Source organism: Pimephales promelas, chromosome 5 (genome assembly GCF_988280905.1).
Source record: "Pimephales promelas chromosome 5, fPimPro1.hap1.1, whole genome shotgun sequence".
NCBI classification, from domain to species: Eukaryota; Metazoa; Chordata; class Actinopteri; order Cypriniformes; family Leuciscidae; genus Pimephales; species Pimephales promelas.
In genome coordinates this window covers 42,254,160-42,270,568 of record NC_142773.1, presented here as the reverse complement: position 1 = coordinate 42,270,568, position 16,409 = coordinate 42,254,160, and the positions used below count along the sequence as shown (strand labels likewise).

The 16,409-nt window shown below is 38.8% G+C and overlaps 1 protein-coding gene across 3 annotated transcripts in view; it reads left to right on the top strand.

Annotated features, from left to right (window-relative positions):
* ncana (neurocan a) overlaps window positions 1–16,409 on the top strand; it is an 85,548-nt gene that overhangs the window by 53,286 nt on the left and 15,853 nt on the right. For all 3 annotated transcript variants that reach the window (XM_089131579.1, XM_089131578.1, XM_089131577.1), the window contains 2 exons: window positions 951–2,318; window positions 13,074–13,178. In XM_089131579.1, the coding sequence (XP_088987705.1) occupies window positions 951–2,318; window positions 13,074–13,178 (1,473 nt within the window). The remainder of the gene's footprint in view (window positions 1–950; window positions 2,319–13,073; window positions 13,179–16,409) is intronic.

Sequence of the window (16,409 nt, the reverse complement as noted above, 5' to 3'; positions counted from 1 at the left end):
TCTGTTATGTCGGTGGATAAATGTATGTTAAATAAAATTGAATGCCTTTTGATGCTTTTGTGCTTAAAGGCCTGAACTGCTTGAACACCGATAAATGCTGCTTGCAGCTTTAATTATTATTATTAATTTTTTTTTTTTGTAAATTCATTAGGTGTTTTTATTTCAGTTTTTGTCATTTTTGTGCTTCAACTAGTTTTAAGTTATCTTTTAACATTTCTTTTTCCTTTCTTTCTTTAAGTTTTTCATCTAATATTTTTTTTATTTCTGCTTTATTTTAATGAACAAAACCTACTTTTTTAATAGTTTTAGTTTGATGCTTTTGCCCAGATTTTTGCCCCAATTTGAGTCAATGTCCAATCGCCAAAAGTTAGAGCCAGTCTGCAGATTTGAGTTGACAGATTTCACAGAAAATCAAACCTGAATTCCATCCAGTCAGACTTAGAAGAGATCAAACACGCTTGATATTTTGAGCCGTTTTTAGAACACATGGTTTTCGTTTGTCATGCGTCTCCTAGCAACGTGTTTTTTCTTGAGTTTGTGTGTCGTTTACTGAATGCCTCTCAGTTTGTCCTCTATAAGCATTTAGAAAGACTGCATGATGCCTAGTGCTTTAAAATCTGTTCAGATTATAAAAGTCGTGTAGTATTCCTGCCTTAAGTGGGAAAAATAGTGCATTTGATCACCTCAACAAAACACATAACTTGAGAAATGAGTTGAGTTAACTTGAGTTGCACGCTGAAGTTTGATTCAGATAACTGGTCTTAAAAATGAGCAACAGTAGTAGTGATGCTTGACCACTAACAGCCTGAAGTCTTAGACGAGTAAGGGTCAAGTGAATAAGTAATGAGAAAGTCTGGCAGACAGTTCACCGCTCTCTCGAGACACAAGAAACAGATTGGAGGAATGAATCCGAGAACCACAGTAATCACAGCTCGTGTTTGTCTTCACAGGGTTGATATCATGGCTGTCTCGTCCTTCATCCGTCACTGATAAATTAAGCACATCCAGAGGTCCGGACGTGCCGACATCAATCGTGCCGAACACCGCGGACGACGACCACACGGGTCGACCTGCACAGAGATTAGGAGATTGGGTCGTGGTGACCGAAAAACCTGAGCAGAAAACCAAAACCGGCGAACCCAAAGTCTCCGTATCACCTGAGAATTACTCCGGAGAGAGCAGAGTCCTGGAGACGGAGGGAAGCTCGTGGGGAGATACGTATCTGTCGTCACAAACGGTGGTGACGTCGAGAACCGGTTCCCTTGCCAACACCGGTTCCAGTTCCCTCGCCACCATTGGTTCCCTCGCCACTATCGGTTCCCTCGCCACCACCAGTTCCCTCGCCACCACCGGTTCCAGTTCCCTCGCCACCACTGGTTCCCTCGCCACCACCAGTTCCCTCGCCACCACCAGTTCCCTTGCCAACACCGGTTCCAGTTCCCTCGCCACCACCAGTTCCCTCGCCACCACCAGTTCCCTCGCCACCACCAGTTCCCTTGCCAACACCGGTTCCAGTTCCCTCGCCACCATTGGTTCCCTCGCCACTATCGGTTCCCTCGCCACCACCAGTTCCCTCGCCACTACCGGTTCCAGTTCCCTCGCCACCACTGGTTCCCTCGCCACCACCAGTTCCCTCGCCACCACCAGTTCCCTTGCCACCACCGGTTCCAGTTCCCTCGCCAACATTGGTTCCCTCGCCACAATCGGTTCCCTCGCCACCACCAGTTCCCTCGCCACTACCGGTTCCAGTTCCCTCGCCACCACTGGTTCCCTCGCCACCACCAGTTCCCTCGCCACCACCAGTTCCCTTGCCACCACCGGTTCCAGTTCCCTCGCCAACATTGGTTCCCTCGCCACAATCGGTTCCCTCGCCACCACTGGTTCCCTCGCCACCACCGGTTCCAGTTCGCTCGCCCCCATTGGTTCCCTTGCCACCATCGGTTCCCTCGCCACCACCAGTTCTGATTCCCTTGCCCCCACTGGTTCCCTTGCCCCCACTGGTTCCCTTGCCCCCACCGGTTCACTCGCCACCACCAGTTCCACACACGGCCGTGAGGCCCGTGGAGAAATCCAGTACAGACGCAGGAACAAACCCAAGCGACCCAACCCAAGCACCACTGAGATGACGACAGCCATCGTCCACAACACAGCGACACCCTCAGGAGTGTCTTACAGCTCTGAAAACAGTGGATCGACCATCTCAACATCTGCAGACGAGTCTCGGACGGCAAACTTTGGACCAACGGGTACCAGCAGCGTAGAGCCGGATCTGAGCAGCACCGAGGCCGTCAGGAAGAACCACTCCATTGGAGAAGATGGTAAGATTTTTCAATCAATGCTGAGGTTGCTAATGGGGGTTCTGGCATTACAATAGTCCAGTCTGGATAGAAGTTGTGTATCACTTGGACAAGAAGTGTAGCATGCTCTGATAGGAAGGGCCTGATCCTCTTAATGTTAAATGGACTGCATTTATACAGCGCTTTCATAGACCCAATAGCCACCAAAGTGCTTTAAATTTGCCTCGCATTCACCCACTCATACACCGACTCCGGTGTCAGCCATACAAGGCGCCATCCAGCTCGTCGGGAGCAGCCGGGGTTAGGTGTCTTGCTCATGGACACCTCGACACTTGGTAAGGTAGAACTGGGGATACGCCTTATTCACAGCAGCGCCATCTTTGATTTTGAATGAGAATGAAAGCGAGGCTGTGAGGGATAGACTTGCATCTCTTCAATGGGCTGTACTGTTATTTAATGTGTTTTCGGATTGTTCTGCTCATGAAACTCTGGAAAAATATCTTTCCAAGAAATGTCAGTTGACCAAAAACTCCCGACAATGTAAGCTGTGGAAAATTGTAAGTAATCTAGCCGCTTTATTCAGCTTTTTACAGCGGATGCCGTTGGAAACACGGTAAGTCTGTCCCTCACAGCCTCACTTTCATACCTGTCATGGCGCTGCTCTGAATAAGGTCTATTGAACCAACAACCTTCCGGTTTGTAGACAACCCACATGAACCACTAAGCCACTGCCGCCTTGTTGTATAAGGCTCCTATTTAGCCAGCAGCCATATCACCCTGTAGCCCAAGACTGGTTGCCCACTGAAGCTAAGCAGGGCTGAGCCTGGTTAGTACCTGGATGGGAGACCTTCTGAGAAAGCCAGCAGGGGGCGCCAGTTAGTGAGGCCAGCAGGGGGCGCTCACCCTGTGGTCTGTGTGGGTCCTAATGCCCCAGTATAGTAATGGGGAAACTATACTGTCAAAGAGCACCGTCCTTCGGATGAGACGTTAAACCGAGGTCCTGACTCTCTGTGGTCATTAAAAATCCCAGGATGTCTTTCGAAAGAGTAGGGGTGTAACCCCGGCATCCTGGCCAAATTTGTCCAGTGGTCTCTGTCCATCATGGCCTCCTAATCATCCCCATCTACACCAATTGGCTTCATCACTGTCTCCTCTCCACCAGTAAGCTGGTGTGTGGTGAGCGTTATGGCGCACTTTGGCCAGAACTATGGCACACTTTGAGTGCCGAGAAAAGCGCTATATAAAATGTAAAATGCTAATGCTTGGGCTCAATCCCAATTCACCCCTTGGCCCTACCCCTTGTTTTCGAGTGTACCCCTTGGCCCTTAAAACAGAGTTACAAGGGGCAAGGGGTTGAAATATTCCCCAACGAAATGGAACAACGCTTCATGAACTCGATACGTCATCAGTCGTCGGCGACGGCTCTGCCGTTCCAGAGTTTTTACTGGCTTTCTCCATGACAACAACTGACAATCAGCGCAGCTTATTTATTTATTTGAAACTGGACATGATAGTCACAAATTTTGTCATGCTTATGTGAGTTAAGAGAACTGATGGGGATGATCTTTTAATTGTTATTCCAGCAATGTATGTCTCGTGCCAAACTCAACGAGTGTTGCCAACAGGAACGGTGTAGAGCGCCCTCTGGTGGACAAACTATACAACTCCAACACTCATGACATGCTTCAAGCGTGTTTCGTGCGTTTTTATTTTATTTTTGAAGTATTCATTTATCGGCCATTATAACTGCCGATACCGATAGTTTGGAAAATGCGTAATATCGGCCGATAATATCGGTCTGCCGATATATCGGTCTGGCTCTAGTTTCTTTAGAAAAGTGCCACCTTATAAAGCCAAAAAATGTTGTTTTTTTAGCTTAAAGGGTTAGTTCACCCAAAAATGAAAATTAAGTCATTAATTACTAGGGATGCACCGAAATGAAAATTCTTGGCCGAAACCAAGTCCGAAAACCGAAAACCGAAACACCGAAAGAAATTATGCCAATTATCAGTATCATTGCATTTATGGCTATGACTGTGTGCAAACGTTACTAAAATCAAGGCATTGCAATTGCATAAATTAATATAAAATTTTCAAAGAATAAATCAATTACAAATTATGCAAATATTTATTTAGCACAATGCACAGTATAAAATAAAATTCAAACTAAAATGTTTTTGACCCCACTCATGTGTACACTAAATAATAATCTAATGGCCTGCAGAAAGGTTTTAAAATTAAATGTTCTGAGGAGACTCGCGCATACTTTCGCCTGCCTCCGCAGCGCGAGTTTTCACAGTTTATACTTGACCCGCTCGCATCCGGAGTCGTCGTCATGGCGGCGCGCATTGTTTAGAGCAGATATAGGTGGATAAACAAGGCTTCCGTCTCCTCGCGGGTTCAGATTCACTGAAATACGTCCGCACCGCAAACATGTTGCTTCAGACAAGCACGTGCAGGTCGCGGTTTCTGTTTGCGTCATCACAACATTTCGGCCGTATTGTTTCAGTGATAAAAGTCTTTCGGCCAAAAACCGAAAATGCACTTTTGGGCCATTTTCGGACGAAAATTTTCGGTGGCCGAATATTCGGTGCATCCCTATTAATTACTCACCCCCATGCTGTACCAACCCCGTAAGACCTTCGTTCATCTTCGGAACACAAATGAAGATATTTTTGATTAAATTTGAGAGCTGTATAACTACCACATTGGCTCCTAAGGGACTGCCTCTTGACGGCCCAGAAAGTCAATGAAGAAAATGTTTAAATATCCCAAGTGACTACCGTGGCTCAACTATAAGTTTATCAAGCGACGAGAATACTTTTTGTGCGAAAAAACAAACAAAAATAACGAGTTTATTCAACTATTCCTTTTCTTCCTTGTAGGCCAGAAACGAGACTTCAAGAGATTTCCACGACGCATGCGCGAGAATTGCGATCTCCTTCAACTACTTCAGTTCAGTTCTCGCGCATGCGTCGTGGAAATCTCTTGAAGTCTCGTTTCAGGCCAACAAGGAAGAAAAGGAATAGTCGAATAAAGTCGTTATTTTTGTTTGTTTTTTCGCACAAAAAGTATTCGCGTCGCTTGATAAACTTATAATTGAGCCACGGTAGTCACATGGAATATTTAAACATTTTCTTCATTGACTTTCTGGGCCGTCAAGAGCCAGTCCCTTAGGCAGCCAATGTGGTAGTTATACAGCTCTCAAATTTAACTAAAAACATCTTCATTTGTGCTCCGAAGATGAACGAAGGTCTTAATTTTCATTTTTGGGTGAACTAACCCTTTAAGTTGCTGCAAAGAACCATTAAACAACCTGTTTTCCTCCTGGTTTGAGAGCGTGTCCTGATGGCTGCACAGTATTTACACTAGATTAGAGATTTTCAATAACCTTTGAATCCGATATGGCAGGTGGGTGGACGTCCAGGTGCAGGAAAGAGACTCTCGTTGGGTTTAATTATGTGCTTTGGGAGGAAAGCTCGCCTAATGAATATTCAGATTTGTGCATGAATATTAATCAACGCCCACAGATTTGCTTATAATACTGAGAGTTTGCGGCTAGTTAGGATGTCAAAATGGACATTGATTTCACACTCGTTGTGCTGATTGCGGCGTAGCAACCAAACCATTATAATTAACGAGCACATGGCAGATAATCGTTACGTTTGATTGGCTCGCGGCCTGATGTGTCCGATTCACTTTTCACATGTTTCAGAGTCATTTAAAAAGTGCAGAGACACAATATAACACTAATTAGCTATGCTCATGAATATTAATTACATTTGGGTCGTTGTGGAATGTAGGTCATTGATGAGCTTCTTTCATTGATATGAAATAAATGATATATCGACTAATCAATACAGCCTACTTCACATTTTGTAATGGCACAAGCTCTGGTGTAATGTGTTTTAAAGGAACACGCTGACTGATTCCTGTAATGATAATTATTTATTTGTTTTCTGTAATATTGATTCATCAGGTCAGCGTTTATGTGAAACTTCACGGTCTCCCCTTTTTATTATTGCAGCTCTACAATACAACGAACACCCATGATTGTAAACTATGCTCTTACTATCTAGTAATTGCTGACTCTTTTACTCCAGCTCTGAGCGAACTCTCTGCTCCTCTCCACGGCGCGTCTCAGCTGTGCTAATTACTAGGGCTGGGTAATAAATATTAATGAATTCTCATTTTTACGAACCGATATCGATTCTTAAATCTCACGAATCGATTAGTCATCCTGTTTCATTTGAATGAATGGATCATTGTATCGCGGCTGTGCGCATCCAAAAAAATCGCAATAATCTTTGTCTTTTGTTACTATTGATATGAAACAAAGTCTCAATTTTCAAATTACGTCCATTTTCTTTAGAAATTCAAAAACATAAATAGCGTTTTGTCGCTGTGGCGTGAGATCGCTCTGGTGAAGCAGCAGCGCTGATCTCTCTTCCGGCTTAATAATACCAGTCACAGCGCCAAATAAACATGAAAGTGTGTTAAAGATAGAGTACAACTTATCGAAATCCAGATCATGTCACATTGATTCACTCAATCAGCGTTTCAACCGTGGAAAGACGTCAGTTAAACAGCTTGTAATCAATGTCATCGTCATATTTACCTCAGAAAACCCACATAAAAAATAACTCTAGAGAGGAGCATTTTGCTAAATATAAACACCATATTACATATGCATTATAATCTTAATGTTCTTCAATATTTAATGCATATTTGAATAAATCTGGCAAGTATTTATGACAGCCAGCATTTAAATGTTTATATTTCATATAATCTTATTATTATAAATAAAAGTGTAATTTAAGTGTTTGTATAGCTACAAAACAGTTCATTATTACCTTCATATTAGGCTAATGAAGTCTAGACTCTCATAGTTTACAGCATTAGTTAAGAGATTTGATTCCCTTGAGAAAAATTGCCATTTATTGTAACTGATATCCAAAATAATCGATATTGAATCGTAATCGAAATCGAATCGAATTGCAAGCTTGTGAATCAAAATCGAATCGAATTGTGAAATTTGTCCCTACTAATCACTCCGCCCAAGTAGCAGTGCTTCGCCTACTGAGAATATAGTTCCCAATATTTATAGGGTTAAAAGATGGCTGTGTCTCATATGAACTTGTTATTTGTACACACTGTGACTATATAAATCACAACATGTAAGTAGGAAAATGTTTGCGTTATTTTGTCACTTATTTGGGATTAATATGCTAGCTGTAGCCATTTACATCCAGTCTTTGTGCTAAGCTAGGCTAGCGGTGGGTGCGTCAGACAGACGGAGATGAAAAAGGTTTGTATGGACTTATCTAAGTCTGGGGGATACGGTGAATAAGCTAAAGTCGGCGTGTTCCTTTAATGCACGAGAGCTCGTCACATTCACCACTGCAGATCTTCTTATTTTAGTCTCTAATCAGTCTCTGTCTGCTAACTGGCTTTTCTGTCTTAGGCATTGATTTCTCCGGTCATGTTATAAGCAGTCGGACTGACACAAACTGACATTCTCTGGTGTCTCCCGCCTGTCGTCCTGAAGAATGCCAGATTTGACCTTCAGTGTTACATCACCTGTCAATCACATGAGCCCTGTGGCCTGTGCGGACTGACATGACCGATGTGAAGGAAACACTGATGTCTGCACCAAATAAATATATATTTATTTGTATATATATAAATATATATATAAATATATGTATATATATAAATATATATTTATATTTATAAATTATATTTATTATATTAGGGCTGTGCAAAAATTAATTGCGATTAATCGCATCCAAAATAAAAGTCTGTGTTTACATAATATATTTGGATATATTATGTAATATATATTAAGAAAATGTGTTATTCATATATAAAATATTTATATTTATATAATATAGATTATGTATATATATATATATATATATATATATACACAGAATTTAAGAGCAAATAATTCTTAAATATATACATGCATGCATAGGTATTTATATATACAAAATAATTATATACAGCACACACAAATATATTATGTAAGCACAGACTTTTATTTTGGATGCGATTAATCGCAATTAATTTTTGCAGAGCCCTACTATATATATATATATATATAAATGCAACTAGCGGAATGAAATAACTGTTTATATGTTTACGAACTTTTATCAAACTAGTTGACAACATTTTGCATTTTCATTTAGTTTCGCTAAGTACTAAAATAACTAAAACAAAAAATGTATAAACAAGATATAGATGTTTAAGAAAAACTAATAAAAGTGACAAAACACACAAGCACACACAATTACTGGAAAATGAACTTTAATTATAAGATAATGGAAATTCTAAAAATAAAAATTAATTCAAATGAACTAGAGCACGACCGATAAAGGATTTTGAAGGCCGATACCGATACAAATATTTTTTTTAGTTTTAAAATCCGATATTCCGATATATCGGCCGATATTTTTTTATTTTTTTATTTTTTTTTCAGAAACGCGCAACAAAACAGTAACAGATTTCCCTAACATAGTTATTTGTAGTTATTTATGAGTTTTAACTGAAATAATATGATAAAGCATTTTAAAAAGAAACTTGTTTCTTTTATTGTCCCAACAGAACCGAAAACATCAAAATATATTAAAGTTCTGATAAATAAAATAATAATTAGTCCCTACATTGCCTTATAAGCTACCTTATAATTACAATGTCAGGTTAGCTAGTCTATGATGAGCCATAATTTAGCAATAACGTCATACTGAAAATTGTAAAACATACATTTTCAATTGTATTCAAAGCGTGTTTCGTCCGTTTTTATTTTATTTTTGAAATATTCATTTATCGGCCATTATAAGTGCCGATACCGATAGTTTGGAAAATGTCTAATATCGTCCGATAATATCGGTCTGCCTCTAAAAAGAACTATAATAGCATATCGATGAACATTGGTCTGTGTGTTTAAATCTGTTTTATTTCGAAAAAGCAAGAAAATGAGATCTTTAAAATAAGAATTATTGTATTTATTCAAGTCTGACATTTCTATCTAACTAACAGGGGTTTTGTATAAAATGGTATCTGTATTATTTCTAAGCAGCGTGTTAATAATATCATTGAAGATTAAAGCACACACTGTGTTAATGTGATGATGTGTAAACACTGAATTAAATCAGTCTGCCTGATGGGTTATTGTTTACCCCTGATGATTGTGCGATTATCACACTCCGTCTCTCTCTCTCAGTATGCTATATTTGCATATCTCTGCTTTGTGAGGTTAAGAGGGCAAATGATAGGTGAGAGGGGATTTTTTAACAGTTATATAATGTTGCATATAGTTTTACGTGTGCTGCTTATCCCATCTGGTGTGCATGGTGTGACCTCAAGGATGCGTCTCGTTTGCATTTGTGCTAAAAACAAACAAGCCAATTAGAGCTGAAACGATGGTTTGCCGTGTGAAGCCGGTAATTAAGGGGAAATGGGCGTGGCCTGTGGACCGAGAGTTACACAGTTACCATGACAACAGAACCCGAGTGCATCCAAGAGAGTTTGTGAAGCCCATCCATAGACATATACACTAGACGTCACCTTGGATACGGCAGTTCATTGGAACGAATGCGTCAATAGCCGCCATCTTGAAACAGGGGAGCCCCTCCACTTTAATGCATCAGCGTCAATGTAGCAGACACAGGTCTAACGCAAATAAAATCACCATAAATCATCATGAATGCGATTTTTCTTGCTTTTTTGGTTTGTTCCAACAGTCAGACATGTATTTATCATTGATTCCAAAAAGAAAAAAAAAATTTTAATTTTTTTTTTTTTAAAAACATTCTTCCTAGTTCAGATTTCATCCGTGAACTTCGTACGCTGCACAAAAGTCCGCCACCATTAATGAATTCGAAGTAAAGGCAGAGATAGCAGCGTTACCTAGCTACTTCCTATGACAAGACCCCTGTTCCAAGATGGCGGCGGTTTTGACGCATGCTTAGAACCCCCAGGTGACGTCTAGTGTATATGTCTATGAAGCCCATCAATGAGAGAGAGAGAGAAGAAAAGACTAACATAGAATTATACAGATTGAATTGAATTGTTTATTGATCCAACAATCAGCCATTCTCATATTCATATGAGTGCTGTTCATCCTGTGGTCAAAAATCACTATTACATATCAATTTTTTACAAAATAAACATACATTCATGCAACAAACTTGTTACCAAGCTGGAGACGAGATGAGATCCATGTGCAGCTTTATTTAGAATCATCAAACAGGCAGGGGTCAGGAAACAGCAAAACAGGGATATCAGAGAGTGAGCGCAGAGAGTCGTCAGGTAACAGGCAGAAGATCAGGGCAGGCAGCAAACAGGCAGAAGTCAGGAAACAAACCAGGATCAAAACCAGAGAAACCAGAAACAGGATATACGCTCAGAAATTACAAGCCGTGGCAATGCAATACTTCGCAAAGAGTCCTTGTTTGAGTGTGGCTTATGTAGGCAGTCTGAAATGAGGTGCAGGTGTGCGTGTAATCAGTCACAGGGATGAGGCATTATGGGAAACGGAGTTCTGGTGAAGTGATCAGTTCTGATGTGGAGTGCCCTCTGGTGATTCTCTGGGGCACTCCAACTGGTGATCGTGACAAAACTAACCATAAACCATACAACAAACATCCATAAACAAAAACATTTAGTAGAAGATGAACTGAAAAATATTCCTTAATTTAAGTTGGTTAAATTTTAAATCAACATCATGAACTAAGAGCCCACTTATACTTAGGTCACAATCTTTCACTTACATAACACATTCTTTAACAAAACAGAAAAAATAAATAAAAAATAAGAAATCATATGAAGAGTTCAGATGCAAAAGCCTCTAAATGCCATTTGAAATTTTCTTCTTTAATGATGATTTTTATCAAACTTGTATATTTAAGTTCAGTAATTTCACTTCAATAACAATTAATATGTAATTATCATTGCCATTTAAGTGAAATTACTGAACTTAAATATACAAGTTTGATAAAAATCATTATTAAAGAAGAAAATTTCAAATGGCATTTAGAGGCTTTTGCATCTGAACTCTTCATATACAAACTTGAGTAAATAAATACAATTTCGAGATATAAACCCCTTCTGTGGGGCAAAAAAATAGCTATTCTTATATTGACATTCACTTTTTTGCTCACCATTCACTGTGGCTAGTGGTTTTCCAAAGTTACTGGCCGCTCAGTATTTTTTAAATTATAGATATTTTTAATATTATCTCATAATTTGGCTGCAGGGCTATTAGGGTGCTGTCACTTTAAGACCTGACACACAGATCAATTACTGTTAAACGTGCGTTTTCTTTCTCAACGTTCACTTAAAACAGAACTGACTGTGTTTATGTGTCTTGAATACTCACCAAGACCGGCATTTTGACATTATTTAGTGTATTTGACTGCTTAAGTGCAATATGAAGAGAAAAATAACTCGGCGGCTTTATGTGCGTTCAGTACTCACCGAAATTCAAGCTGGAGCAAAGGATATGAGTGAGTGAAGAGAGGTGGGTTTGTGTGTCACTCACACGAAAGAGCATATAGAGAGAAAATTAATATTGAAATCAGTCCAGATATTTCTATATATGTATATGTAAGTCCCCCCGTAGTCAATAATTTCATCACTTCAAACTCATCTTTTGATCATCAAAATCACACATTTACATTTTTTTTCCTTCATGTCTTTAAATATCTCGAATGTAACTCGACACCCTTGCCTCATTTAGTATGCGTGGTTCTATGAATATGCAAATGAGCCCCGCCTCCACTCACTCAATCCACTGGTTGACGATCACACGTTGATCTGATTGGTTAAAGGTCGTTTGTGACGTCAGAAACACCAGCGATTTCTTTTGTTTTAAGCAGAAAATACTCGATTCATGAACTTACACATGGTTTGTCTTAAAGCGTATAAGGAAAAACACCATGTAGACGCATAAACAACATTAACAGCTGGATTTTCACCACTTTAAAAGACTACAATTGAAAAATGTATATATGTAAAATTAAATTATACTAGTGTGTCTAGTAGGAGAGACTGAAATGTCCTTGAGTCTGTGAATTGACTTTCACACACACATTTTTTTCGATTCTTTCTCTCTTTGTGTGTGTGTGTGTGTGTGTGTGTATATATATATATGGTGATGTGGTTGATGTGGGATAGTCACAGTGCAGGTCACAGTCTCAGTGGTGTGTGTGTGTGTGTGTATTAGAACGAGCTGTTCTCTGAAAGCCATTACAGGCCTGAACGAGCACACACATGTGTGTGTGTGTGTGTGTGTAATAAAGAGAGGCTCTAGAGAGAGCTGAACTAAATGATAGTATTGTGTTTTCACCATAACGTCTGCTTGATCCGCACACACACATCCACTGACCAAACGGGACAATCTAAAACTCATGATGCCATAATACTACTAATAATACATTCATTTTACAGTGCAACTTAAAAAAACAACAACACAATATTAGTATTCTTCATTTTAAAATGTTGCATCGTTGGGGTCAAAAAGCTTCTAATCTTTTCTATTCCATACACTAAGCTAATCACGGTTTGATTTGGATTAATTACACACACCTGAAACAGTTAGTGATGATGTGTAAGTGAAGTGTCAGTATTATTATCGCTCATATTAGTGTTGGATATTAAACAGTTTTGCAGCAGGTGTGTGTGTGTGTGTGTGCTTTATTATCACAGACAGATTGTGATGGATCACCTCCACAGCAGCTGTGACAGCAGTGTGTGTGTGTGTGTGTGTTGCAGAGGACGACAGATGCAGTTGTCTTCACGGAGGGACGTGTCTTCCTCACGGAGAGGCTTTCCGCTGCTTCTGTCCGCAGGGATACGCAGGAGAGAGCTGTGAGATCGGTGAGACTTTCACCCAGACATGAACACGGCGAGCTTAGACCAGCTCCATAAACACATCATTACAGTAGTGACAGTTACTGTTATAGAATGTTCGTCACACTGGAATGTTTCCTTTTAAACGTTTTAGTCTGGAATTTTTTAGAATGTTCAGAGAAAATTCAAATGTAACAGTTTCAGAATGTTTGAAGAATGATAGAATGTTCCCTTGATGTCTTTTAAACGTTTCAAAAATGTGAGAGAATGTGAGGAATACACAAGACACAATTTTAGTCTGTTCCAAATGCAGAAGACTTCACATATAGCCTGTCGTGATACTGTAATGCGCTTTTTATGTCTTTCTGGAGATAATCACTAGCAGTATAAACATCATTTTTGGGTGAATTATCCAAATGTGTTATTGATTTTTACAGTTTTTAACTCATGAACCATATACAGTCTGTCCTTTACATTTTGTGTTCTTAATCCTGACTGTTATTTAAAAAAAAGTAAAAGCTTCCAGTTCATCCTAGTGTACCATTCCCTACACACACACACACACACACAGTGCCAGGACCCCACGTTTCACTGTAAGATATCACCAAACGTTCACATTCAAATGATTTACAGGCCTAAAATTGCTCTTTGTATGTTAGATCTACAAATTGATTTAAAAGGTATGAAGTCATTTAGGGCTGCAACTAACGATTATTTTGATAATCGATTAATCGGACGATTATTTTTTCGATTAATCGATTAATCGGATAAAAATTTTATTTCTTTTTTTTGTTTATTATAACTAAATAAAACCCTAAAACCCTAAAAACCACACTCTTTTGTGTGTTAAACAATCTTCTTAATACAGACAACTTCATTATATAGAAAAACAACAAATAAAAAAAATATATATGACCATAACCTATGACAAAAATGCTATTGTAAACTAGATTAGTGGATAACTCAGAAAAACTTAGCCTAGAAAAATCACAAGTGCACAATAATTTTATAAAATCTGAACATTTAGTGAAAAAAACATTCCTTAGTGGGGAAAAAATAAGAGACAATAAGTGTAGCACTAACTCTGGTAAAACGTTACACACTGCTCTTTGTATTGTTGTTATACATTCATGAAAAACATCGTAAAATTGACTGTGTATTATACAGTATCTTTGCAATAGTTTATTAAGCCTTTTCTTTTAGCAGTTTTAAATTTCAGTTAGGCTACTGTGCACGTGAAGAACAATTATAGTGCGCCGAGTCTACTCTAGTGTTCTCTAGACACTCAGTAGAAAGTGATTAAGTTACAGCAATAAAAGTCTAGCAAGATAGTCATTATATTACGAAACCATAGACCTTTATCTACGGCTCAATTATAATAATAACATTGAATCATCTTGGAAAGAGTTTCATCATGTTAACTGTTGTAACGCGACGAGCTGTTTGAACACCGAATAGAGAATGACTGACAGCCGCAGTGGAGGGAAAAGCTTACGTTAACTTGAATTTAATGACTTAAATATACATTTCTATCTCACATTATACTACAGTATGGCTTCATAAAGTATACACGATTAACGCAGGTCACCTATTTTGGTTTCAAAACGGCGAATTTGCCGAAAGGTGAATGATTTTCGTGTATGCTGCATATTGATAGCGGTTTCCTGATGCCCGCAAATTAGTTCAAACTCACGGAATCAAGAGTGCGCATGCGAGACAGAAGATAATGTGCTCCAAACGGTCCGTGTTGCGCACAGACCGGCGAGGGAGAGAGACTGCGTGTGTGCCTCATGAAGCGCATGTAAGAAGCGCATGTAGCATGTAAACAATCCCCGTGACGTAATCAGACCAACTAATCGATAATGACATTCGTTGACAACGATTTTCATAATCGATTATAATCGATTTTATCGATTAGTTGTTGCAGCCCTAAAGTCATTAGAAAACTTATGAAATGAAATTATTATCAAAATGTGTGGATATCCTGAATCTATTTGACCACAAGATTAATTGACCCCCTAATTGGCTGTATAATGTTGGAGCTTCAGACTTTTTTGCATGCTATTACCGTAAAATTTGCATGAATACCTAGAGGAAAATATTCGACTCTGTCTCAGATGTTTCTCCTTAAATTTAAGAAATATAAATATTTTAGTTAGTTAGTTTTTTTTTATTATATTTTTTAATTATTAGCTGTCGTTTTTATATTTTCAGCTTTTAATTCAAGTTTAGTCATTTTTTTATGTGTGTTTTTTTTTCAATTTGATTCGTTTTTTATTTTAAATATTTGAAAATATTTGTTTGTACTTTAATTTCTAATTTTCATTTCAAGTTTTTAAACGTTTTATCTAATATTTATATTTGAGTTATTATTAGCCATTTCAATTTCCAAAAATAACTTAATTTTTTTAAACTTAAACTTAATAATTTAAGGTTAAAAAAATAATAACCAGTGAGAGTTTAATACTATAAACTGAATATGGATCAGCTCAGATCATTTGATGAGAAATGTTTCATATTGAGATCTTTCAGATCACATGTTGTCAAATCTGAGGCGTTTGAGACATCGCCTCAGGTCAGAGGTCATGTAGTCCATCATTTGAGACACAAAGGCGTGCTTTTGAGGGGTCAGAGGTCAAGGGAAGGCTGACAGGTTTATTTCGAGCTGTGTGTTCTGAGATGAAGGTCAATGCTAATTCAGTTTTTTCTGCGTTAGATGAGTGTGTTAGGTGTCGTTTTGATATGGTTCATCCAAACCCGAATGACAGACAGCTTTTACATGTTTGGATGTTCATGGCATTGATTTGATTGGTTCTCCCTGAGCTGGCTGTACTGTGTGTGTGCAGTATTCTGCTGTTAATCTGCGCAGGATTTGTTTCTGTGAGCAGAAGACATCAACACTTCAGATGCTCACAGGCTTCAGCTCTTGGGCGTTTGCATAATGGATGAGCCAGTTCAAATATTCATGAAGAGCAGAACTACCTTGAGTCTTTAAGACACGGGATATGACTTCAGTAGAGGCTTTTCCTTTCTACTGACGAAGATCAACATGGAAATCAAGATCACCCACTGTTGACGTATTTAATGTTGTGTTTAAGGGGGAATTCACCTCTATTTAGGTATGTAGCACTGTAAAAGTGTGTTGGGCTGTCGATTTAACATGTTAATTTAATTTATTACTTATGGGAAAGTAATGCATTTAAAATTATTACCGCATTTAACACACCTACACCCGACAGGTCTTACATTTCATCCAGC